The sequence below is a fragment of the Anas acuta genome, chromosome Z (genome assembly GCF_963932015.1).
Source record: "Anas acuta chromosome Z, bAnaAcu1.1, whole genome shotgun sequence".
NCBI classification, from domain to species: Eukaryota; Metazoa; Chordata; class Aves; order Anseriformes; family Anatidae; genus Anas; species Anas acuta.
This window is the reverse complement of record NC_089017.1, coordinates 60,846,807-60,874,414: the sequence shown is the minus strand read 5'-3', so window position 1 is coordinate 60,874,414 and position 27,608 is coordinate 60,846,807. Positions and strand designations below refer to the sequence as shown.

Here is a 27,608-nt window from a genome sequence, read left to right as displayed (position 1 = left end):
CACTGTTACAATATATATGATGTGTTTTATTTATGGAACACAATATTTTACTAATGAAGAAAGTTGTAGGTAGTAATTAAAATTTTCATTTAATTTACATGCTGATAGGTTATTTGTAGAAAATTGGTTCTGTAAGTAAGAACAGTTCATTAAATACGACTTTTTTTTATCAGTAGGGCTACTAATTATTTTGAATTTGCAAGTTGAGTTATGAATTCAGGCGTTATAATTAAATGAGCTGAACTTTTTTAGGCAGGCTGGATTCTTTTCAAAGTAACTGTTTTATTTTATGTTGATTGGTAGTGAATGATAATGTAGTTTAGTAAGACCTTCTCATGAATGGGAAAATTGTTGAGTCATTCTATTTAATATGGGGGACTAATGGGGAAAAACATAAGTGTATCCAGAAAGTATTTGATTATTAATACAACAATTATTAATAATATTAATATATAATATAGCAATTATATATTTCGTTAATATATTATAAACTGATATATATAAGATTACAGTAAAATTTCATAAAATGAGACCAGTAGTAGTTCGGACAAAATAATGAGAGTGAAGGAAGTTCTTGTTCCAAAGGCTGATGTTTTACTCCTTGATGGTAGCACACCAATAGTGGTAACCTCTGTCTTACAACCCAGTAAGGCATCTCCACACATAGTCAATACAAGGGCCTTGCAACACAAGAATTTTTCTGGGCAATTGTTGTGGTAATTTGGGAAGTTAGTCAACATTTAAATGTGCATTATTCTTTTCAGTGACAGAATGAGGACTAATGAGAGTGTCTGTAATGCTATGGAAGCCTATGGAACTTCCATGCGGTAACAGTTGCTCTGGACACTTCCTTGTGTAGTGTTTTGGCATGCTAATATTAAGTTTGTCTTAAAAAAAATAAATAGGCAGAAGATCTGTCCACGTTTGGTTGAAAAAAAAAAAAAAAGGAAGAGGAAAATCAACATGATTCTATGTAGACGTGCTGCTGTTGGTGTGTGGAATGGAATTACTGGAATAAAAGAGTAACTGAGGTACTTGAAGAGGTTTAGAGAGGGCAGATATTAGCCTGAGATGGAAGGAAAAGGTTTGTTTAGCTGTTTTGTAACTGTGGCAAAATTATTGTTGGCATTTCTGGGTCAGGCTGCTGTTTAGGTTGTTAGCTTGACGGAGGTTTAACTATCTGTTCTTTTTAATGCAGAAGGTTTCTTTGGAAACCATGTACAATTGTTCAGTACTTTCTTCCTTAAAACATTTGTGGCTGATACTGAAATCAAAACGTGTTCTATAAAGTGACTCTGACTTAACGTTGCTTTAAAAAACAATACTTTCTGAGCAAGAGCTTCACAGAAATAAGAAAATGACTATTGCAGAATATCAGAACTGTAGATACTAGCATTATCTTGAGCTTTGAGTTTAACCTGGCAGGCAGATGAGTAGCAGCCACTCGCTCACTCTCTCCGGGTGGGATGGGTGAGAGAATCAGAAAGGTAAAAGTGGGAGAACTTATGGGTTTTCAGCCACTCCCAGAGAGCAGGGCCCACCACACGTAGCAGTTCCTTGGGTAGACAAACGGTATCGCTCCCAATGTCCCTCCCCCTTTCCTCCTTCTTTACGCCAGTTTTATTGCTGACCATGACACCACGTGGCACGGGACATCCCTGTGGTCCATTTGGGCCAGCTGTCCTGGCTGTGTCCCTTCCCAGTTCCTGGTGCACCCCCAGCCTCCTTGCTGGTGGGGGAGCACTAGAAGGTGAAAAGGCCTTCGCCCCGTGTGAGCACTGCTCCACAACAACTGAAATGTTGGTGTGCTATCATCACTATTTTCATCAAAAATACCAAACACAGCATCACAGAACTCTGTATTAAGAAAATTTATTCTATCCCAGCTAAAACAGTGACACCTTGCTCCTCTTAATGTCAAGCATTACTTTAGAATTTAGGGTGTTGGTTATTGGCATGACCTGTGCAAACTTATAATTTCTGTAAATCCCTATACTTCTAGCCAATATTGCCTTGGGACTATCTGCATGAAGCCTTTCATGTTAGGATCATTGGGTGGTTTGGTTTGGATTGGAAGGGACCTTAAAGACCACCTTCAGGCGCTGATATGGACCCCCAAGGGAGATGATTTCCACCTGGACATTGAATTGTTGACCTCAGCTCTCTGGCTGTGGCCATCCATCCAACTCTTTATCCACCATATAGTTCAGTGCTCAAATTCATCTCTCTCCAGTTTAGAGACAAGCACATACATGCATGTGTCATGTTTTGTCCCTTCTTACAAGGTCTTTCAAACTTGCTTTTACATAGATGTCTTGAGATAAATTAGTCCTAATTTTGCCTTAATGCACATTTGGGTTAGCTGATGCCACTGATGAAATAAGAATTTGAAATACCAATGAATGCTGACTGTGCTACAACTTAAAACCAGATACTTGAAATATTTAGTGCTAGCATTTAGTAGGTCTTCTGATTTTGTGATCTCCACATTGGATGTTTGGCTCGGGTAGCTCAAGTTTTCTGAATTAATGTTTCATGGGGTAACGTATTGTCTTGCTGGGGAGGTTGACAAAAGTGCTCTGAATTGGATTTGTTTTCATTTCTTAGAATGTGAACTCAGCAGATTCCTTTAGTGTCCTAATTAGTATTTACCTAATTATTTATGGAAGACATATTGGTTATAAATCTGATCTAAGAAAACAAAAATCCATGTGTCCACTTATACTCTTAACAGTTCATTGGGCCTAATGAGTAACTAAAGGATTGTACTTTTGTTATTGTCATCACTTGCTTTGTTATTTTGCTGGTTGTAATTTTTCTTCTGCTATCAAAAGTTAATATGGATATGAGCTTCATTTTTTTCCTAAAAGGAAAGTTAACAGTAGAATCACCAAACCCCATTTCATTCTTGCTTGTTCTATACCTTTGTTCCTTATGCATGTGTTTATGTACATATAATTTGCTTTAGATTGCAGCTTCGTATGGAAATGTGATTTGTATCTTTGAGCCAGTTAGCCTTTTGAAGCAGAACAGCAGTCATCATAATGTAAGTAGTTCGTTGCTCCTTAATTTCATTTACTCAGTTGTAAAGCTTAACTCTGGTTTATTTTAAAATTGAGTATGTCTTTAATGTCTTCATTGAATGCTGGAATGAAATTGAGATATAGGATGGTCATTGGGAAGTGGAAATGGTAGGAGGAGGGCAGAGAAGTTATTTGAAATAGTTCTTTAAAAATATGTTTCCCTGTAATGCTTCATCTTACTGATTATTTTTTTCTAGTTCTAAAATTTATATTCAAAAAATTCCAGAACCAAACGTGTATTCCAGAGAATATAGCCATTACCTTAGGAATTCCTTTCCAACCATCTTATGTAGCCTTTATGTCCTGCTATGTTTTACAGTTTCTATTTTAACCTCATTATATAGAACTGCGTACACTTCTTCAAACGTGTAATATTTTCAAAAAGCCTATTAGGACTCCTGTAGAACATCTAACTGAATGCTTATATGTAAGAGTTACAGTGGTGAATAAAACTCTAGTCTCTCGATAGCATGGCTTGCAGCTGGTGACAATGTTTTAGTGAATCAGCGGTCTGAATATTAATTTCTGCCAAGTAAGGTGTTTTAGAACAAGTTATTTATCCATGCATCTTACATGGAAAGGATTACCATTATACTTGAAGTACTAGGGTCCAATCAATGTCAGTTTCACAATATGAGCAATGATTGCTTGAGGAGCTCTCTACCCTTCTCACAGGGTTTGGTCTCTCCGTTTGCATTAACAAATTTTTTGCACAGCTATGTAATTGGTTCCCTTCATGCTAAGCAGCTCAGTCATATGGTTCCTGCTGTATCTGTAAAACAGTGTTTTTGATATACTTACTAAATAGCAGGTATTGAATATACAGGTTATGTTTTATACCACTGGAAAGAAGTGGAATAAAATCATGGTAAAATGGGACTTCGTATGTTCACATGAAGTTTTTAGATACATTGCTTTCTGTTTGATCAGTGGGCCATTGAATCCACTCTAAATATGTTTTTCTGTACCATTAACAATACCTATGTCTTGAAACTTGAAAATTACTGTAGTACCAGTAAGCAATAGAGGAAGTGCTCTTCCGCTAATGATTTTCTTTCAAATATATCAAATATTCACATCTCAAAAAATATTTAGTTACATCATTCTTGCAGTTAACTTCTCTGCAATAATTTAAAGGGTAATTAAGTTTTAATAATGTTGTCTGTCTTTTCAATTTGTTAGTGTATTCAGGATTTAAAAAAAAAAGTCAGCTTCAGAAATACTTGCTTCATATCCTTATCTACAAATGCATTTTAACTGTTTTCCACCATATCTAGAAGATCTAGTGGTGGAATTAAGTGGTTGTATTTTAGCTCTCATATACATTGATTTGATATTTTTGTAGTGGGGGGTAATTAGTTTAAAACTCTGTGAATTCAAAACAAAACCACTGTGTTCTTAATGTTATAACCTATTATGAAGCCAGACAGGATAAATATTTAGTGATTCTAATCCACACATTGTTTCAAGGAAAGAAGGAATAACCAAAAACTAGAGTTGTCAACTATCTTAAGATTTGTATGATATATTAGATCCTGAACTTACTGATAACATTTAACAGTACTACTGATATCAAATAGTAAATTCATTGTGTACTTTTGGTATTTTTTAATTAAATCACACTTCCTTTTAGAAAGCTCAGATCCTGATGATGATTATACATTCAAAATTTTTTCAAGCTTTATTATTAAGTTAAAAACCTCTATTTGATCACATAAATGGAAAGCTCTTTTGTTTTAAAGTCAGCATGAAACAATTTTTGTTAGATAAGTAGTCATTTATTTTTAGAAACATCCTTCATTAAAATTGGAGAGTGTAGTGAAGATGGGATGTTTTTAGTATGAAAGGGGAGGGGAAGAAAGCATTTCTGTGCTAATGCATTTCTGTGCTAACTTAACATTTCAGAGGTTACATTATCAGTGGCAGAAGAATGCTCAAATCGTACTGGAAGGTATAGCACATAATCTAACATGGGATCCCGCAGGTAAGAAGAGAATATAAGAAACACTTAACTCTTTGAGCAACTGATTTCTCATTTAGATTTCACTGTTCCTTGGAGACAAAAAAGATCGTTTTGTTCTAGCACAATAGAAAATACCAAAATGAAGTGGAATCTGCCTTTGGTTACTTGTAACAAGAGGAGAGACAAATTATTAGATGAATGTGTATGGTGTTACTTGATTATCCTAATCTCAGCAATATGTAATGTTTTAAAAAGTGGCTTAAATAAGTATTGCAGTGAAAGAGGGACATACACAGTAGCTCTGGGTCCCTCTCTTTAGAAAAGACTGCTCTGAAAATATGATGGATTTTCACAATGTCAGCTGTACATACTGAAGTCAATATGTCTCAATATGGGAGAGTACAAGCTACCTTCTTTCAGGATTGATCCAATCTATCAGTGCGGTGAAGGACACACTGCTGTTTTAGTAACTTTGATATAAAAAAGCATACATTTAATATCTGGTATTATTTTGTTCTCCAGTGTATCTGGTTTCAGAACACAGAACTATCTTGTTTCTGTCTTTAGAGAAATCTATATTTTTCTACTTGTTTTGTACTTATATTGTTATAAATACATGTTTTAGGCACTCGCCTTTTGACTGGTTCCAATTGTCTTCAGCTCTGGTCCAATGTTCCTTCTGAAAACTCTTGTGACAATGACAACACTGAAAGAACAGATGTTGGATGTGGAGAATGGAGGTGTATCTGGCAATGCAAGTAAGAAACTGGTTTATAAAAAATTCCTTTTTGCTTGCTGGTTTATACCTTTCAGATTAAATACTTAACTGTAGTACAACAAAACCCTACTTCAATTTGATAAAGATTATTAAATGTGATAAATTTGAATTGTATTTCCCTTGAATGTGTGACATTTATTTCTTCCTACAAGATTAGCTGTAAGTAGTTGTAACTAGTTGTTTTGAAGTAGTTTATGCTTTTAAGCAGATGTGCAATTATATTGAGTACTGTTAGAATGCTGTGTGAAGGCTGCTATTGTGACCATCTCAGCAGACTTTGTTCTTTGTACAGTAAGATGAAAGTTGCATATTTGAAGGTTATTATACTTGCAGTAACAGTTCAAATAAAACTTATTCAGATAAATTTCTTCTACTACACCTCTGTTTGCTTCGCACACACCCTCCCACATTTTGCTTTTTCTGTATTTATTTTGGATATCTAGAAGATTCATGTAAAGATAGACAGTTTCTGTTTTTCTACATCTCTGAATACTTTTCTCATATTCATGCTAGTTAATCCTTAGAGTTTTTGTGTCCGTGTATTGGTACAGTCAGAAGAGTTTTAGTTCAGTACTTCTGTTTTTAAGCCAAATCATGGTCCTTCCCACCGTAGGAAGACTCTTCTAATACATCAAGTGCACTGGTTGCTTGGGATTAGTGTTCCATATGGCAGCCTCTTTAATTAAGTCTTCCTAAGTGGTTGGCTGGAGGGACCCACCTGCAGTTACTCTGCATGAAACATATGGCATTAGGAGGTAGTTCCCTGGACGTACCTGGAAAAGCCCTTTTTTAAAAAAATCTTTCAATTGTTTCTTTTTCCCTGTATTCCCACATTTTACCAGCAGTGTGTTTAAAATCCCAAGATTATCCAGCAGAAAAATTTTATTTTGAATATGGTAAACTTTCTAAATTACAAAATAAAGACTTAGTCAATTTATTGATTAAACCTCTGGGCCATCATTTCTCCTCCTTATGGGAGGAGTCGTCAGGTTGCTGATATAATGCCAAAGTTATGGCTTGAGGATCTGGGAGTGTCGTAGTAGCAGTCAGTAACATGCAGATACTGCTCTTCCTCTGTCCCTTCAGTAAGTTTCTCATTTGTATCTCAAACCTTACAGCAGTCTTCGTTTAATACCTCTAAATTAGTTTTGCAGAGGAATGAGACCTGGGTTTTGCGTACTTTGAACTAGCAGGCCTTGATAAGGGTCAACAGAACTTGCTCTGTCAAGCAAGTGCTTTTGTGCCTGTGTCTTCTAGCATTTGTATGTCTGTTAGATTTAGTACAGTTTTTTTCTTGTTAAGAAGTTTGCAGGATAGAGATTTTGCAATACTGTCCTATGCCAGAGTATTTTTAATGTCTGAAGGAGGCATTCCCAGATGTCTTAATATTGGATGTAGTAGGACCACATTGCTGAAATTGAGTTGGAAATTGCCTTTCTCTGATGCACAGATTTTGTAATTGACTTGCTGCTCTTATTGCATATACTAACATGCTTGCGATGACCCGATGGCTAACTTAATCCTTTCAAAAGTTAGGCTTTACAACTTGTTACACAAGTCTAATAAATTAAAGATGAAAAATATACAATGTACTTTAAGTGCATAATTAAATTCTTGTATGTTCTTGTTGCCAGTAATAAGCCTGTCGTGTAGGTGCCAGCTCAGTGCCTGAAAACCTGCAAAATACTTTTTGTATTTTCCAGTGAAAGTAAAATGCAGGAGAAACAAACCACTGAACTAGGTCTAGGTTTTTCAGTGTTGCTGCTTCTACCACTCTGACTATTAACATAAGAATTAATTTCAAATACTTAAGTGTGTTATTCTTTTTATACATTTTTGTTTTCTTCAGTTATAACTGTGGGGAATATGAGAAACTGAGTTCTCTTTTTTCAGAATACTTGGAAGGTAACGTGGGCTGAAAGAACTCCGTTTGAAATCTAATTATTTACAAAGTGGAAATGGAGCATATTTGGGGTGAAGCACACAAGTTTAGCCACTGTTTTTCAATTACAGTAATTTTTAATATGGGATACTGTGCTTGCTCTTAGCTACAAATTTTTAGTTTCCTGTTTTTCCTGTTTAACCATAACCAGGTGTTGTACACAAGTTTGCCTCTTCCTTCTCAACTTTGTTAAAGCTTAAATTGTTCCATATAGTACGTTGGACACCTGCATATAAGAATTAGATCACTTTTGTCAATTCAAAGGTAAAAACTGTTTTAGAGTTCTGAAAGAGTTCTTAAAACTTATTTTCTATTTTTAAATGTATTTATTTCGTAGAACTGCTTCTCAAGTTTGTTTAATGAAGTTCTCGCCAGATGGGGAGTTTTTTGCTACTGCTGGAAAGGTAAACTTTTTGTTGTTTCATACAAATTCAGATAGCTTTTTTTTTCTCTCTCAGGTTTTCTAATGAAAACTTTCATTTTTATAGCTTTTTTTTTTATTGCATAGTCTTTCCAGTGATCTCTGTTTACGTTTACACTTTCACTAAAAGGAGAATTTGGGAGAAAGATAATAAATACACAGATGGGGAAAAACAATAAAATATTCCGAGTACTATTTTAAAATACCTATTTGGAGTCAGTATTAAACTGTAAAACATCAGAATATACTTTCCCACATATTTAACATGAGTCTGTAGTCGATCTTATAGATCAGCTTTGTTTGCCTCTCTAGTGGCTTCTCAGCAAAAGCATTAAAACCCCTTGAGAAAATAAAGCATAATCTCACCATATCTTTTCACTTTCTTATGCATTATCAAATTTGTCTTTTATTTATACTACCAAACTTCTTGTTTACATTTTATAAAAGAATAATATCCTAACAACTGAGAGCAGAGAAGTCAAGTTGGTGTAAAGCAGCCAGTGAAAAAAATATCACAAATACATACAGGAGTTCATACTACTTATTAGGGGATGCTAAATGAATAGCTTGGAGATCCAAGTAATACTGTTGTCTTTATATGAGGGGAGATTCACACAGATGAGTTTAAAAAATAAAAATCTTCTGAGAATTAATGGAATTTTCAAATTAGGTGGGGGGGGGAGGGAGAGGGAATAAGTTATGTTTCCAGATTACTGTTTTTAAAAAGACACAGAAAACCTTACACTATGAGCAGTTTTTACACAGATCAACAGATAGATGCTAGTTTAGTGATGAAATTTATGCTGCCTAAAATAAAGAATCTAGCAGACACTGCAGAATTATTAAAAAGAAAACAAAATGCTAGAATGTACCTACTTACATATTATCAGCAGCTTGTAAATCTAGAAACAGGTTAGTTTATCTGGTCCTTAAAGATATATGGACAGTCTCTAAATACATGACTTTTCAATTTTTCTATTAGCATATGTAAGAAAAGTGTTCTCTTGAGAACTGAACTTGAATTTTGAGATGTCATCTTTGACCTGTTTGTATTCCTAGAATTGAACGTTGTGTGTGTAACTGTTTTTTTCTGCCAAAGTACAGTAATGGGTGCTATTGGTATTTGAATCGCAATACAGCTTGAAGATTTGTAGCTAAAAACTGACAGCTAATGAGAAGAAGCAAAATGAAAATCAAATTAGTAATGGCAAGACAGATTAAAAGGCAACTCTGCTACCATGTTTACTTTATAATCGGGTTTTGAAGTTCTATTTACTGAGCTGAGTTATTGTCATCAGAGAAGTAATTCACTTGGAAGAAAATTTAAAACCAAGGAGATGGATTTTAAAGTATGAAGTCCTTCCGATGCGTCATTATTATTTATTCTTACTTATTGTGCCAACCCCTCCCCACCCTAGGACGATTGTCTTGTGAAAGTGTGGTACAACACAGACAGCTGGCGATCAGCCGTAACACCACCAGGTGCGAGTCCAGGAAAAGAAGCACAAGAAATTGATTTTTCATTTGTTTATTTGGCCCATCCTCGGTCAGTAAACTCATTCTCATGGAGGAAGACCAGCAAATTCATGCCACGGTGAGTAGTTCTAACAATGCAAACAGTTTGTAAACTGTTCAAAAAAAAATAATAATAACAAACCAAAAGAAAAAAGTCAGAGCAGTTCAAAAGTCCTATCACTTCATGGTTTCTTTTAGAAGTATTCAAATATTTCTTAAGGTTCTTACGATTTGTTTCTCTACCCAGTACAAAACTAGACCTCTGTCAGAAACAGTATCTGCAAATTGGATTAAAACGGTCATTCGGAATTGATGGTTTGGGGGTTTTCATTTTTGTGTTCTGACTATTCCTAAATATCCTTTCCCTAGTTTTTGTAAGTAACTGTAATCTCAAACTGAAATAACATTAGCAATTTTGTATTCTGCAGGCAGGCTTTTACTGTGACTATTATTCTAATCGGTAGCCATTTGAATTCTGCATACCTTTGTGTTTGGGCAAGTTTATGCTCTCTTTTGTACCAACCTTAAAAACAACCTTTATACAAACAGCTGTTACCACAGTCCCTTAATAAGTTGGGAAAATCCACTTATTCCATGATGCCTACTTCAGTGTCAGAAGATCCGTGGCATTTTTGAATCTTGGCTAAAACTAAATTGTGAACTTACATGAGCTGGAAATCTCATGATCTATATATATCTTTTTTGCAGTGTCTAGTTTAAGTTAATTGGATTTTTTGCAGATATATCTAATGGAAATTGCACTTGGAAAAACAGTCATTAAGAGAAGTTTGTAGTTCTAAATTTGTAGTTGTATTCCTGATACTGCATTGGTTTCTCTGCTTTGAATATGTAGTTTTGAAAGTGCTAAGTAACAGTAAGACCTGGAGGACTGAGGAAAGGTATGCAGGGTATGATTAGTGTTTTGTGTGAAGGGCTTTGAAAAGAAATACATAAACAATGTTGGAGCTAGGACTGAATCAGTAAATTGAAATCCATGATTCAGTGTTCCACAGTTGTTATTAAGTTTGAAAATTATTGAAGTAATTTATGTTTGGATACTTGAATAGACATGAAAGCCTATCATATAGCATTAGTTTTCCCAAGAATGTGTTCTCAAATGTTTATTTCCTTAGTACATAAGCGAGTTTGTGCAATTCTAAAAACCAGGAATGGAAACAGTTTGGTGCTCTTGCTTTGGTTTCATGCTATGTGACTGTAAGTGGCATCTTCACACCTTAAATTTTCTTTCATTAGTGGTGCTGTCTGCAATGTTCTCCTGACTTGCTGTAAGGATAACGTTTGTCGTCTCTGGGCAGAGACTTTGTTACCCAATGACAGCCTGTTATATGGTGGAGGAAACAACAATTGGACTGAAGCAGTGAACTTCACAAATAACTTCAAGAGAAATACTTCAAGTAAGGAACGAATGCAAAATGCATTAGAGGTAAGTGAAATTGAACATTGAGAATAAACACATGTACACAGTCAATTTTAGGCAGGATTGTAACTGATACCTTGAACATGTATTATAAACCATAATCCTTCAGAGAATAGGTCTGTATATTGGTATAAAACAATAAATTTCATTGAAATCATTCTCATGTTTACCTGGCAGACAGCAAGAGCTGACAGCCATCCTATTGAGCTTTAACGTTAGAAAACACAATGATGTCATGTCACTGCTACATACATTATTCAGGTGACTGAAGCAAAGTGCTTTTATGTTATGTTATTCAAAGGGCCAGGAACAGTATGGAGCACATTCTGTACGCAGGATGTGTAGAACCCACAAATAATGCTGCCTTTATATGGTAGAGGTTCACTTGTTACCTCCGAAGGTGTGGCATGTTCTCTGGCTTCTGCAGTTGGAAAAGTGGTGGACTGAGAGATGACCTTTGTCTTCCTGCTACAGTCCTTAGGTAGAATAGGCAGCTCTCTAGCTGTATCTCTAGGGCAAATGATCCGTAACAAATATTTTCTAAGCAATGGGAAACACAAATAAAGTGAAGCATTGCAGTTCTGCAGCAAAGCTCTGTGGACCGTGTTTGTGGACCTAGTACTTTTGTATTAATTGAGTGATGTAGTCAGCATAGTAATGGTACCTCTATAGCATGTGCATAGATGAAAAATTTGTCAGACTGAAAGACACAGCAGAGCAAACAAACTATTCCAATAGAAGTTAAAAAAAAAAAAAGTTGGAGACAGTTTTGTGTTTCTCTTGAAAGTAAGAGGCAATGTTTAAAAAAATGCAAAAATCGTGAGGATACTATTTTACATGTGTGCTGTGGGTAGATGCAAAGGATAACAAGTGTAAAGGAATACCAAGAGTATCATACCAACTGTAATAGAAATCATGTGTCTTTTTATACCTTTTCATGCTTATATAGATAGCTACAGCACAACAGACTTGAAATGTGCACTGTTTGGAGTGTGACTCTAATACTGTTGTAGTTGATATTAAAAATTCCATTGTTTTTCCATCTGGAATAAACCTCCTTGCGTGGATGGGGTTTGTGGTGGTTTAATTCTGGCAGATAACACCACCATACTGCTCTTTCACTCCCTCTCAGAAGGACAAGGGGAGAAAATTTGACTGAAAAAAGTGTTTTGGGTTGAGATAGGGACAAGGAGACCACTCACCAATTACAATTACAGACTAAACAGACTCAGTGTAAGGGAGATGAATGTAATTTATTGCCTATTGATAGCAGACTAGAGCAGTGAGAACTAAAAGCAAGCTAAAAACACTTTCTCCCTCCATCCGCCTCCGTGTTCACCCCTGAGCAGTGCAGGGGAAATGGAGAACAGGGGCTGCAGTCAGTCCATAATGCTATGTCTCTGCTGCTACTTCATCTTTGCTTTCTTCCTCTGCTCTAGTGCAGAGTCACTCCCATGCGATGTTGTCCTTCCCAAACTAATCCAGTACAGGCTTCCCACAGTTCTTGAAGCCTGTGGGTCCTCCATGGGCTGCAGCGTGGAGATCTGCTCCATGTGGGACCCATGGGCTGCAGGGGGACAGCCTGCTCCACCAGGGGCCTCTCCCTGCACAGCCCGCAGGGGAACTGCTGCTGCCTGCCTGCAGCACCTCCTGCTCTCCTTCTGCTCTGATGTGAGAGTCTGCAGGGCTGGTTTTCACTCCCCTTTCCCGGCTGATGTTGCAGTGCAGGTTGTTTTTTTTTCCCTTTCTTAAATCTACTCTTCCAGAGTCCCAACCAGCATCACTCATGGCTTGTCTCTGGCCAGCTTCGGGTCCCTTCTGGAGCAGCTGGAGCTGGCTCTGACCTGATGGGGGTCAGCCCTACCAATGGGGCAGCTGCTGGGCTCTGTTCACAGAGGCTATCCCTGCAGCCCCCTTCTACCGAAATCTTCTCGCAGAAACCTAATAGTAGGGTGAACCTTAAAATCTAAGGCTTTAACCTGTGGGCTCCTCATAGAGCCCTTATAGGAGAAGAGGGGGGAATTACTCATCTAATCATATGCAAAGTACTGATGTAAACTTTCACAGTCTCTCTGAAACAAGATTATTTGGATTTCTTTCCTTTTTCATTCAGAATCTTTACTAAGTGTGATGTTTATGAAACAGTAATATTTTCTGTTCAGTATCTTTCTACCAAAGGTACAATCTGAATGATGCAATTTTTGCAAGAAGCTCTGCTGATACTATGAAGTAGATTTTAAACTGAAAAATATATTTCATGCCCTAATGTTTAGAAAATCACTTACAGATTAAATCTGCTTTTTCTTTTTGAAAGGAATTAAAAATGACACCTTATTCTTCATGCAGTTAAACCTGAAGCACTTTCGACGAGGGAGGAGGAGGTCTGGTGCTGTTGTAGCACATACTGGATACTCTCCACATCAGCAAGATCCTCACGAAGTTCACAGGAACATTCCTCCTCATGCAAATGCACTCTGTCACTTCCATATTGCTGCCAGTATCAATCCAGCCACAGGTAGGAACCATGGTAAATCCTTACTATCAGGCAACTACTGTTTTCTCTTCGGTATGCATTGTCTGCCTAAGCTTTAATTTGTCAGTTCTGTTTATCTGACTGTGCAAAATGACTAGCAAGTTGGTTTCATTTAATTCTTGGAAGAACCTTTATCCAGTAATAAAATTCTTGGAGCAGATTTTCTCTGCTTTCATGACTTTCATTTTCTGTCATGTTTTAGCAGAAATTCATAGTGGTCTGAGGTGCAGTATTTGTGACTAGGTTTACAAATTTAATGTTAATTGTGTTGGCTGCTTACACTGTATCGTAGACTGTACAGTGATAAAAAGCTTGGAGATTTATTTGTTTAAAATGATTACCTAATACTAAACATCTAAAGTAACCATGCCTCTCCCTACTACTGTTCTGTCTCTGAACCAGGCAAAACACATCTGCATCTTGTGTTCCATAAACTTTAATATTGTTTTGCTCATGCATTATGTTGCAAGGCATTATGGGAAGAAAAAAAAAACTTCTAGTAACTAATATTTCAGTTTTCATAATTTTATGCCCATGCTGAAAATGAAGCATTATGTCCACCAATTGAAAAACTAAATGGAAATGTGTTATTAAAGAGCCTTTCATTATGGTTTTACTGCTGTGATGTGTTTTCATGTGTCAAGACTTAAGTAGTTCAAGAAAAGGATTATGTAATGTATTTGCCTATTAAGGCCCGTCTTAAACTTAGTATTTTTAATTTTTTTTTTTGGCCTGTCTAACCATTGTTTGAAAGGCCACTTTTTGCTTTCATGCATTAGGTCATATTTGTAGCTGTACAATCTTTGGCATGATTACAAAGAACAATGAGTTTCTTTATTGATGCTAGGTTAAGCAATCTGTGAACACTTTGTTCAGTAAGAAAATCAGAGTTAGTCTTCATCTTTTTTAGTATTAGCTCTAGTGTTTCTGTCACAGATACATGTAGAATTCCACACAGTAACAAAAAGTGTTTGTGCTGTACCATCAAGTTACTCTGTTTCTACAGGAAACATCTGCAGACACTGTATCTATTACTACCCAGTGTCTTAAAGGAATGTTTCTTTGAAGCTTCTTGGAGATTTGTACTTCCCCTCTACGCATTCTGCATTTCCATGTTGTACAAGGAGCTAACTAATCTTTTCATGCATTTAGCAGTCTTTCAGAGTTCTTGTTTGCACCTATTCTTAATGCATTTCTTTTGCTGTTTGTTTATACATATCTAACAAACTTTAATTTGTTCTTAATAGTCTTTGCAATATAATGTGCTCAACAAGCTCACAGAATAAGAAAAAATAATTTTGGAAAAGAATAGTAAAATATTTTCCTAGGTGTCTAAGAATTAATTGTCCTTGACCTCTTTTTTTACCCCTTCTTTCTCATCTGTATTAGTATTATCCTTCTCGATACCGTCTTTTGAATCATTTGGTCTTACTAGATGGGGGAATGAAAGGTTGTTCTTTATTGTGGAACCTCTGTTTGAAGCAGCTTTCACATCTCGAGCTTTAATTTGAAGATATATCTGTTTTCCTTCACAGTCAAATCCCTAAGAGCGTCAGTCTAACCAGTTTTTCTAAGTAGTCCTCTTAGTATGTCCTTACCTGAGGAAAAAAAAAACACTAATTGCATTTTCTTTGATTTAAACCAAATTGATTTATGATTTCACTCCAAAGTTTACTTTTACTACAGTGTTCATAGTACTTGACAAAAGATAAGTCCAGAGCAGCATTTTCTGTCCTTCACATCCCTTTTAGAAGATGAGTAATGCTATCACGTTGCAAATGAAGAGATCTTCATTTTTATTGAATGTTTCCTGTTGTTACTTTTTGAACTTATTTTTGTAAAGAAACAAAATTCTTGAGAGTATAATATTTTTTTAACCATTCTGTGATGCTGTAATATCAGTTTAAGGTTTGCATGGGCCCCTGTAGGCCATCTGGTCCAAGCCCTCTGCTCAGGCAGAGCTCCCCAGAGCAGGTTGCCCAGGACCCTGTCCAGGTGGCTTTTAGTAACTTCAAGAAGGGAGACTCCATAACCTCTCCGGGCAACCTGTGCTGGTACACCATCCATTTGCCTAATGTTCAGATGGAGCCTCTGGTGTTCCAGTTAGTGCCCACTGCCTCTTGTCCTGACACTGGGCATCACTGGAGAGAGCCTGGCTCTGTCTTCTTTTTGCACTATCCCTTCAGGTATTTGTACACAATTAATAAGATCCCCCTTGGCCTTCTGTTCTCCAGGCTGAACAGTCCCAGATCTCTCATCCTTTCCTCATAGAGGAGATGCTGCTGTCCCTTCTTCATCTCCATGGCCCTTTGCTGAACTCTTCCCATGTCCCTCTTGTACTGGGGAGCCTAGAACTGGACCCAGTACCCTAGGTGTGGCCTTGCCAGTGCTAATGCAGCTAAAAATACTGTTGGCCTTTTTAGCAGCAAAGGCATGTTACTGACTTGTGTTCAGCTTTGTGTCTAACAGAACTCCTAGGTCCTTTTCTGCAGCGCTGCTTTCTAGCTGGGTGGCCCCTGGTGTGTACTGGTGCCTGGAGTTGTTCCTCCGCAGCTGCAGGACTTTGCACTCCTCCTTGAACTTCATGAGATTTTTGGCAACCCATTTCTCCATCCTGTCAAGCTCCCTCTAGATGGCTGCCCCACCCTTTGTTGAGACAGCTGCACCCTCCAGTATTCAGCCTGGGTGGAGTTCATTCACTGAAAGGAATAAATTTATTGCTTTTTTTTTTGGGGGGGGAGGGTGGGAGTGGATAGGGGCAGGCAAGATTACTACTAGTCATATACACACAGAATTATTGAATCAAAGAACTTCAAAAGCTTTTTGGAAAAAGTGTGATTTATGAAGCAAATAAAGATTCTCAAAAAGGATTTTACCCAGGACTGAGCAGTTTCAAACTGGAAGTTGGAAATCCTCCAGAGGATGCTGTAAAAGTTTCTATTTTCCAAAATAGAACAACTCTGAAGTTTTGAGGTAGAAGAATTGAGGGGGGAAAAAAACAGATTTCTTTAGAGATTTCGTGTTACACACTAAAAGTCCATAGATCTGTATTGTAATGTGAGAAATCATCTTTCCAGTCCACCCTCTCATTCATGTTTGCTGTAGCTTTGTCCTTCAATGAAAGAATTCAATGGATTTCTTTCTTCCAAGTTCTGCTTTTGCCAAATGTATTAACCCATTTTTGTGACTGTCAATAATTGCTTTTTTAAGCAGATGGACCATATTTCTCTTATATTCTCTTCATCCCCTCTCCCCACTATAAAACTTTAGGTAGTCATGCTGGTCCCTTTTTCTGTTTGTGTACTCTGTTATTTTCTTAGGCTAGACTGCAGTGTAAGTAATTCAGAGACATCACAAGTATAAAAACAGTATTAGAATATTTTATTTTATATTTTGTCTCCTGGGGTATATAATTTAAGTACCACTGCATAAATAGAGATCAGAAGCAAAATGTCTATGGAGGCTTCTAGGTGGGAATCAAATGTGGGTTGAGCTTTTAGCATATTGCTGTATGACCCATTTGAAGAAATGACAGCACATCACTTAGCTGCTTTCTTGCCACTCGGTTCAGATGATGTAACTTTGCAGCAGTCTGATACTTGCTTCCTTCAGTTACTTTGAGATTACCGATACTTTTTTTTTTCCCCACAGGCAGCTGGCACACTGGGTGGCATCATGTGGCAATGTAAAATAATGAAGGAATCTGTAGGAATCAGAAAGCCTAGCTTAATGCAATAGCCTTACAGCACGTGTTTCTTGGTCACCCTGTTCTCACCAGTGTAAGCCCTGTTGTATGTGAGCCTAGATACTGCTGCAGCCTCTGTTCTGTAACAAACACTGTGACATTATCCTCAAGTTATTTGCTTTATTTTCTGAACCATAGTAGCAAAGAACAAGGAAAATTAAAGTATATGCACAGTGTTACATTATGTAAATGTAGCCCAGAGGGGCTTAACACTGACGAGCAGCTCAGCTCAGCACCACTATGTGGGACTTTTGAGGACTCCTGCTCCTCAAAAGGACAAGGGGAGAAAATATGACTAAAAAAGGCTCATGAATTGTAATAAGGACAAGGAGACCACTCACCGATTACTGTCACCAGCAAAACAGACTCAGCATAGGGAGATTAATATAATTTATTGCCTATTGATAGCAGATTAGAGCAGTGAGAACTAAAAGCAAGCTAAAAACCTTTCCCATACTCTTCTGTATCCCACACCTGAGCAGTGCAGGGGAATGGGGTTTGTGGTCAGTCCATAATGCTATGTCTGCTGCTTCTTCATCTTTACTCTCTTCCCCCACTCCATTGTGGGGTCACCCCTATGTCATGCTGTCCTTCCCAAACTGATCCAATACGTGTCCTTCCCACGGGCTTCAGTTACTGTCAAGCACTGCTCCCACACGGCTCCGTCCCACGGGGTTCATCCATCCATCCCCCAGGCACAAACTGCTCCAGCACGGGTCCCCCACAGCTGGGCAGCAGCTCCCCCCAGACCCCCTGCTCCTGCTGGGGCTCCTCTCCACGGGCTGCAGCTCCGGCCCGGGGCCTGCTCCTGCGGGGGCTCTCCATGGGCCGCAGCCTCCTCCAGACCACATCCACCTGCTCCACCGGGGGCTCCTCCACCCATGGGGGGGCTGCAGCGTGGAGATCTGCTCCATGGGGGACCCATAGGCTGCAGGGGGACAGCCTGCTCCACCAGGGGCCTCTCCCTGCACAGCCTGCAGGGGAACTGCTGCTGCCTGCCTGCAGCACCTCCTGCTGCACTCACCTGGGGGGTGCAAGGATGTTGCTCTATTTTCTCACCCCTCTCTCCCAGCTGCTGTTGCACAGCAGTTTATTCCCTTCCTTCAGTCTGGTGTCCCAGAGGCACAAACTGAATCGCTCTCTGGCTCAGCTTTGGCCAGCAGCAGGTCCCTTTGGAGCCATCTGGAGCTGGCTCTGCTCCCAGAGGCTACCCCTGAAGCTCCTGCCACCAAAACCTTGCTGCATAAACCCAATAGAACTTTAAGGCCAATGGCATGTTCTTCACCAGTGGGCACAGGCATCAGTTTGGGATGGGGAAAGGAGAAGTCTCCTTTAATATATATATATATATATTTTAATTTAAAAAAATATCTGCATAAATTATGCAGGAGTGGAAGCCTTTTATCTTTGAAGAGATCTGTGACAATAAAGTGATGAGCTAGCTTAGCAACCCAGAGCATCTTTCTGGGACAGGCTGGTCAGTACATATGGTTCTGTTCACATTGATGAACCATTAGATGTTTCTGTGTATGACTGGGTTGGAGGTGAATGTGTGCTCTGTAAACACTTATGCACGGTCCAAGAAAGCCTTTTGTAATGATGCCGGAGTGTAAGTTACATTCAAAGGGTCACAGAAAGTCTTTATCCTTTGAGCAGGTTTTCCGGTCAAATCTTCAGTAGGTCTTGCTGGATACACTCAGTGGTTTTCTAGTCAGTCTATCTGCAGTCAGCAGGAATATTACTTATACCAGTGATCAAGATAATGGTCATCCTTTTCTAATGTCTTGTGTGCCTACAAAGACAATAGCAAAAGAGTTTCATCCTGGTTTGAGTGTTGCAGAAAGATGCACTCAGATGAAAAAGAAACTCATCTCCTACAGAATGTGAGATGTGTCTGTGTGAAACCTCGAGGTTTTTTTATCCTTTCAAAACCAAACTGCAGCAGACTGAGTCTTTTTTATTTGCTTATTCCCAAGTGTATTTTTTCCCCATGGCTTTTCTGCTTGAACATAATGTCTAGAAAATTATATTTTTCCAAACTACTTGGCTTTGAATGAAGTTGTTAATATTTTTTCTGGTAGATATTCCTCTACTCCCATCTATCACGTCTTTGAGTCTTGGTGAAAATGAAGAAAAAAGTGGACCTTTTGTTGTGCACTGGCTAAACAATAAAGAACTCCATTTTACCTTATCCATGGAAGTATTTTTGCAGCAACTTAAAAAGAGTTTTGAACATCATTCTCCTGAGACAAACACAGAGGAATCTAATCAGATGGACGGCAGATCAGAAGAAGGTAAAAGTCTTATCACGGACAAACGGCTTTCATTTCACAAAGTAATGTGTTCTTTCATCTCAAGTGAGAGGCAATTTAGAATGTAAGGAAGCAAGCAGATTGCAGTATTATTTTTGTGAATTTCCTTCCCTTCGAGTGGAAGTACCTAAGTGGCTCTTAAAAAATGTGTATCTACAAATTGTGTTTGTTTTTTTTCCAGATATTTAGAGTAACTGATGCTGAACTAGAAGTGTGTTGTTTTGACATGCTTAGGGAAGCTGATACAATCATAGAGCTAAGCTTTCTTGTTTTCAGTGTTAAGCTATACCTAACTTAAACAGCTTTATATTTACATTAATTGAATACATATTGTTAGACATGGTTGGGAAATGACTGCTTTTGTTCTGCGCATGCATACAAAAACATATATTAAATGGGGAAAATCTCACTTCAGTGTCTGTTAAAATTATGGAAAAGATTATGCTAGAACTTGGTGAAAAACACCTAAAGGACAACACAGTCATTGGTCAGAGCCCACATGGGTTTACTAGCAGAAGGTCATGTCTAACAAACTTAATTTCCTTTTATGACAAGATCACCCAGCTAGTTGACCAAAGAAAGACAGTCAGTGTAATCTTCCTGGATTTCAGTAAAGCTTTCAATGCTATCTCTTACAGTATCCTTCAGGACAAAGTGACCAGAATACAGTTAGATAAAAGCATAATATAATGAGCAACAGTCTGATGGGGCAGGCCCTGAGGATTCTTGTAAATGGGGTTACATCAGGCTGATGACCTGTCACAGTGGGTTTCCCCAGGGCTCCACTTTAGGACCAATCCTCTTCAGTGTTTTCATAATGATTTGGATGAAGAACCTGAAGGTTATCTGAGCAAGTTTGCAGACAATACCAAGTTGTGTGGAGCTGTTGACTCTGTTGAGGGTGGTGAGGCCTTGCAGAGAGATCTGGTCTAATTAGGGAGCTGGGTCAACAATGTGAACAACACCATGAACCATATTCAACAATATGAACAACACCAACAATATGAAGTTTAAGAAGAGCAAGTGCCAGATTCTGCACCTGGGAAGGGGCAGCCCTAGTTAAACATATAGACTGGGGGATGAGATGCTGGAGAGCACCCTCACAGAAAGGGGTCTGGGGGTTCAAGCTGAACATGAGCCAGCAATGTGCCTTGGTGGCCAGGAGGGCCAACCATATCCTGGGGTACATCGAGCACAGCACTGCTAGCTGGTTGGTGAAGGAAAGGAATTGTCCCGCTTTGCTCTGCACTGATGCAGCCTCACTTGGAGCACTGTGTGCAGTTTTGGGCACCACGGTATAAGAAAGGTATAAAAGTGTCCAAAGGACGGCAACAAAGATGGTAAATGGTCTAGAGGGAAAGATGTATGAGGATAATCTGAAGTCACTTGGCATGTTCAGCCTAGAGAAGAGGAGACTCAGGGGAGGCCTCATCGTAGTCTACAACTTCCTCACAAGGGGGGACAGGCACTGATCTCTTCTCTCTGGTCACCAACAGTAGGTGCCAAGGGAATGGCTTGAAACTGCAACAGGGGAGGTTCAGACTGGATCTCAGGAAAGGGTCTTCACTGAGAGGGTGGTTGTACACTGAAACAGGCTCCCCAGGAAAGTAGTCAGAGCACTGAGCTTGCTGGAGTTTAAGAAGCATTTAGAAGCATTTAGACAACGTTCTCAAACACAGTCTGATTTTTTTTGAGGTGGTCCTTTGGGGACCCAGGAGTTAGACTTGATGATCCCCGTGGATTCCTTTCAACTAGGATATTCTGTGATTCTATGGAAAAGTATAAATATTCCAAATTCAAGTGCAGACTAAGCTATTCCAGTTTATTCATGGTCTACTAAAGGTCCCAGCCAATATGGGTTCATGAGGGGTAGGTCCTGCCTAACAAATTTCATTTCCTTTTATGATAAGATCACGCATCTAGTCGATCAAGGGAAACCAACTGATGTGATCTTTTTGGACTTCAGCAAAGCTTTTGACACGCTTTTGCATAGGGTCCTACTGGACAAAATGTCCAGCGTACAACTTAACAAAAACATCATTCGATGGGTGAGCAATTGGCTGACAGGCAGGGCTCAAAGGGTTGTGGTAAATGGGGCCACATCTGGCTGGTGGATGGTCACTAGTGGGGTCCCTCAAGGCTCCATTTTAGGGCCAGTGCTCTTCAATGACTTTATAAATGATTTGGATATAGGACTAGAAGGTGTTTTGAGCAAATTTGCTGATGGCACCAAACTTGGAGGAGTTGTGGACTCTGCTGAGGGTGGAAAGGCCTTGCTTCAATGTGCTTGAATGAGGGATTTAGGAAAAGGTTGAAATGTGCTTCTATGCCTGAATGACCTTGCTTGTTAAACTTTAGCTTTTAAATACATTTTTTTTTGTTCTAGAAGTTGATGAAAATGGAGATGAACAAAAAGGAAACCAAGAGAAGAAGGAATTGAGTGATGAGAAAACTACTTCAGCATCAAACCTTGTCCCTTTATCTTCTGCTATTGTTGATCATGAAATTGAAGTTCTGCTTTCTGAATGGAGTAAAAATGCTGATATGTTATTCAGTATACATCCTATGGATGGTTCATTGCTGGTATGGCACGTGGACTGGCTAGATGAATACCAGCCTGGCATGTTTCGACAGGTGCAGGTACTTTGCATTTTCTGGAATATGCACTTTTGTGTAAAGAAAAATGTATGTTGAGAAAAGAACTTAAATACTTGCTCTTAAAATTTTAAAATTATTTCTTAAAATACCTTATTTTTTAAACTTCCAGGTGTCATTTGTCTCACGGATTCCTGTTGCATTCCCAACGGGTGATGCAAACTCTCTTTGCAGAAGTATAGTGATGTATGCATGTACCAAAAATGTTGACTTGGCTATTCAACAAGGCAAACAAAAGCCTCCTGGCCTTACACGATCATCATCTATGCTTATCTCTTCTGGACACAGCAAATCAACCAACAGTTTAAAACTAAGTATATTCACACCCAATGTTATGATGATCTCCAAACATGCAGATGGATCTTTGAACCAATGGCTAGTGAGTTTTGCTGAAGAATCTGCTTTTTCAACTGTACTCAGTATTTCACATAAATCCAGATATTGTGGTCACCGTTTTCATCTTAATGACTTGGCTTGCCATTCAGTATTACCACTGCTGCTTACAACCTCACATCATAATGCTCTAAGTTCACCAGATGTTGAGAATGCAAAACAAGCAAATGATTCGTTAAAGTCTCAGGAGTCACCATTAAGACTTCAGAGTAGAGGCAATGCCAGCATAACATCCCAGGATCCCAATGCAGTTTACAGTGAACTTATTCTTTGGAGAGTTGATCCTGTTGGGCCATTGTCCTTTTCTGGTGGAGTATCTGAACTTGCTCGGATCAATTCTCTCCATGTTTCAGCTTTTTCTAATGTTGCATGGCTGCCCACTCTTATACCCAGTTATTGCCTCGGTGAGTTCAGTTTCCTGATTTGTTAAGTATTCTAGAATAAAAGTAATATAGGCTAATAATGCTATTAAGTAGCATTGTAGATGTAGATATATGTATATATGAATAGATTGAAAAAGGAATGTTAAGCATGGATCCCTTATTTCACATATTTCAAAGCTGCTTATATTTTGTACTTGTGTATTCTTGTTTAAAGAATTGGTGGGGAGTGGGGGTATGCCACCTTTTGTATTTGATATTTTAGGAGCTAATGAAGTCAAGCTGTTAGATACTAATGTGTACTTTTGATTATAGAATGTCGTGAACACTTAAAAGCAGAGGTAGATTTTGCTCTAGTTTGCAAACCAAATTCTGATTTCCTTTTGTATTCTTTGGTGTGGTTGCTAAGCAACACTTTGTAGTTCTTGCCTGTGAACAGAAATTAACAAGACAGAATATTTCTCATTCTGTATTTCTTTCATAAACTTCAAATTTCTTCTCATATAAGGGAGCTGGTTTGTGTTTAAATTTGAGTACTTTGTGCATTTATATTTTTCAGGTGCATACTGTAATTCTCCAAGTGCCTGCTTTGTGGCTAGTGATGGACAGCATTTAAGATTATATCAAGCTGTAATAGATGCTAAAAAACTTCTGTGTGAGCTTTCCAATCCAGAAATTTCTGTAAGTGAGAGCTGTCTCAAGTTTTTTAAGGTTGGAACTTCATTCAGTAATAATAGTTACACTTACTAGAAACTAAGCTTGTTGTCAAGAATTTTGCAAATTATGATAGTTCAATTCTTTTTGTAAAAACATACGATAAAGCTTTTTAGTATTGTAGGCATACTGCAGTTGAGACATTGTTTCGGTTTAGTTAGTCAGTGGTAAACTGCTGTATGTGAGGCTTTCCAGATGATGGTTTTGCAAGTTCTTGCCATTGTTTAATCATCAAAAATAAAGTGGCTCTTCAAAAAATAACTAATGCTATTAGTATTCCTGGTAACTTAGAGCCAAAGTACTTTTAATGCTTTTGTTTAACATTTGCTTAGATGTTGTATCTACTCAGCAGTGTGTGTTGCAGAAATGGACAAAAGAAGCATCTCGTTTGTTTTTAACAGAAATATGTTGGTGAAGTTTTTAACATCATAAGTCAGCAATCTACTGCTCGTCCAGGATGCATCATTGAACTGGATGCCATCACAGAGCTTGTAAGGCTTTTATCTCTATCCATTTTATACCATAATCACCTTGCTTAAAAGGTATTAACAGTAAAGGCTACACCTCTAGCTGTCTTTCAAGTAAAATTAAGCGTTTAAATATTGATTCTGACATACACTTGCTTTTGGTTTCATAGTATCTGTAAATGAATAAAACATGAATAATGAAGGTGTATCTTATTGAAAAATCTTTTTTGTTGTGTGCAACTTAGCAATCAGCTCAAAAGCCTGCATGTTAGAGAGAAACCTTAAGCAGTGCTATCTGATGTTCACTACTTGTGTGTATCTTTTACTTTCTTAGCATGGCAGAAAAACACAGTTGTTCCATGTTTTTCAAGAAGACTTCATTTTAAATAACCAGGAGAAGGAGATACCTGAAAAGAAAAACAATTTAGCAGACTCTGGTAAAGAATTCTTTTCATTTCATAAAATGTTGAAGACAAATATCGTCCGTGCATTCCACATAACTTGTATAGGTTTTTGCATCTTTCTTTTAAGGACTTTGTATGCTGAAGAAGAAATTCTAGTCTAACGAAAGTCATGGGTGTTTCACTTCCCTGGAGGGTAGTACTCAACCAAATCTTAGACAAGATAGCTTTGTTAAACATTTTGTGGCTGATGCAGTTCTTGCAGGAGGAGAAAGTGTTTGAAAAGTAGAGCCTGTATGATGGGTACGATACAGCATACCCTACAGCAAACTTATCTGCATCCATTCTTGAAGGTTCTTTACATACTGCTTCTATGATAAGTGACATGCCAAATAAGCAACCCACACAAAAAAAGACAACTTAAAGTACAATGCTGTGAATGGTGCAAACCATCGCACAGCTATGGTTTTAGAGGTTATCATTCTATGGGTCTTAAGGTAGCTCTGAATTGCCTTGAAATAAAAATATCAGTTTTTGTTGATGAAGTCGGTCAGTAGTTTTGACATATAAGCAACTTGGTGTTGTTTTGTTCGGTTCCAATGTAATGATTTGGAAAAAAAGGGTCAAAATAAAATTACAGCCTGTGATACCAAGTCATCTGCAGTGGTAATGGAAATGCTGAATAAAAGGAAAGAAAATTAAGGAACAGTATCAAAATGCTGTGTAATAACTCGATGCATTAAACTATTTTTTGGTAGAAGACAAGAGAGACATACCAAAAAAAAAAGATCTGAACTGTATATACAGTGCTTGCTTCTGAATTAGCTGTTTTTGCTCAAGAAGGAGATGTGGAGTAATGGAGATAATCAGTCCTAACTCTCAGTAGTGGTCAAAATATACAAGTGGGATTTTGGAAATAAAGAACAAAATAGAGGAAAAAGAAATAAGTGTTGTGCTAAAGCATAAATTTGTTGTGCGTTTGCATGGAAGCTCTTCAGTCTTGGGTGTACATTCTGGAAGTCTATATGGGCTTCTGCCATGAAAGAAATTTAGCTAAATGTGCTCTTTAATACTGTGAATTAGAAGTGTGCCATTGACCTATGTTCTCATTTCAAACTATGTAATACTTAAAAGCACATCAGTTTTAAGCCTGTGCTCTTTCCTTTTTAGCTAAGCATGTAACTATTTAGCTCATATTATTTTTTTAAAAAAGAACATTACCATGAGCAGCCCTGTGTGAGACCCGCAGGGCAAATGTAGTTTTTAGTAGATCTTGTTTTTTGTAGATGCATACCTAAAAATGCAATTGTAAAGAGAGGTTGGAGGAATCCTGGAGAAAAGATTATACATGGTTGTATCACTAAATTAACCATTCTTGCTTGGACCTAATAAGATTACTTCAGTGCTAAGGAGGGAGAATGTCTGGGTGCACCCTCCAGAAATGGGCTGCTATTGATAACAATTCATGCCTTCTTTTCGTAATGGGTAGAAGTACAGCAAATAATTTTAGGAAGAATCCTTTTTCCTCTTGCGTGTTCTAGACTATATAATCAATCTTGGCTGGATTGTGATGGATGAACTATTAATTAGACCAAGCTGTGACTTTTCCAATTGTTGACGTGTAATTGCTTCTGTAGATGTAATGTGTGTAGTTTTTGTACATTAAATGTAACAGCTGTAATGGGTCAGGCCAAATCTCTGTCTAGTTCACTGTTTGAACTCTTAGAGTGGCCAGCAACAGATACCTTTAAGAAAGTGTTAAGAGAGCAACCCATTAAAGATAAGTAGGTAGAGCTGAGTGCACATTCTGGTACTTAGCTTTAAATATATGACAAATATTTTAACCTCTCTAAAAGAGCATAGTGACTGTTATTACTATCTGTGCCTATAATAATTGCAGGGGCTATTGTTTTTGATGAAGTACTGATAAAACTAGCATAATTAGGTTGAATATAGTCAGGCTACTGTATTTGAGTATCAGCTGGCAGTAGTTTATTAAGATTACTTGCTAGCTGGCACATTTAGTTCTACTTGCAGTTGAATAATGCCTGAAGTATTTCTGTTCTGATTTTCATCAGGAAACCAGCAGAATGGATTCTCTGAAAAATTCTACTTAATAGTAATGGAATATACTCAAAACCGTTCATTACTACATATGTGGCACTTACACTTGAAATCAATTCCTGTCTCAGTAGGTAAGCCAATTTCTGTGTAGGTTAGATTTTAAAAAATAAATAAATAAAACAAAACAAAAATACCACACTCTTGTAAATCAATCAGGTATTCACTGTATTTTAAATGGCATTTCAGCTTTTTGTAAACAATCTATAATTCTTTTAGAATCTTTCATCACAACCCATTCTTTCTTGATCACTTCTTAATTTTCAGAATGCTGAAGCTTTTGAATTCATCCTGAGGCCTAAATTGTTAGTTTTGTGTATTCAAAGGGCAAATGTTTTTTTTTTTTGTTTTAACGGAGCCTAACAGCTCAGATGCTTTGCTTCTTAGAAATTTGTGGTCTACAGTTTTTGAGCTTATAGATAAATTATATTGGGCTATATGCTGAAGCACCTAAACATCAGAGAGTATGATTACAGTTCTGAAAAAAAATCTGAAGTTCTGGAATCTTTGGTTCTTTCAGACTACAAACCTACCATGAAAATTATAAAACTAAGTACACAAAGATTATAAGGAAACAGAAATCCAACATTCATCACATACTAGACAAACCTGTTACAATGCACGTTTCTGTCGTTTAAACCAAATGGTTATTTATCTCATAGTTGCCTTCACAGGAAGAATTTTCAGTTACTTTAAATAGTATTGCAGTTACTAAACTGTTGAGATAACAAAAGATACAAATTTTCT

The 27,608-nt window shown here is 37.8% G+C and overlaps 1 protein-coding gene across 10 annotated transcripts in view; it reads left to right on the top strand.

Annotated features, from left to right (window-relative positions):
- DMXL1 (Dmx like 1) overlaps window positions 1–27,608 on the top strand; it is a 91,815-nt gene that overhangs the window by 13,483 nt on the left and 50,724 nt on the right. For 9 of the 10 annotated variants that reach the window (XM_068665927.1, XM_068665922.1, XM_068665925.1 and 6 more), the window contains exons 3-16: window positions 2,969–3,046; window positions 4,989–5,067; window positions 5,672–5,804; window positions 8,104–8,170; window positions 9,606–9,781; window positions 10,957–11,146; window positions 13,487–13,655; window positions 19,500–19,712; window positions 22,117–22,370; window positions 22,498–23,182; window positions 23,718–23,839; window positions 24,274–24,363; window positions 24,674–24,776; window positions 26,819–26,935. In XM_068665927.1, the coding sequence (XP_068522028.1) occupies window positions 2,969–3,046; window positions 4,989–5,067; window positions 5,672–5,804; window positions 8,104–8,170; window positions 9,606–9,781; window positions 10,957–11,146; window positions 13,487–13,655; window positions 19,500–19,712; window positions 22,117–22,370; window positions 22,498–23,182; window positions 23,718–23,839; window positions 24,274–24,363; window positions 24,674–24,776; window positions 26,819–26,935 (2,476 nt within the window). The remainder of the gene's footprint in view (window positions 1–2,968; window positions 3,047–4,988; window positions 5,068–5,671; window positions 5,805–8,103; window positions 8,171–9,605; window positions 9,782–10,956; window positions 11,147–13,486; window positions 13,656–19,499; window positions 19,713–22,116; window positions 22,371–22,497; window positions 23,183–23,717; window positions 23,840–24,273; window positions 24,364–24,673; window positions 24,777–26,818; window positions 26,936–27,608) is intronic. The other variant, XM_068665924.1, reaches the window with a different exon arrangement.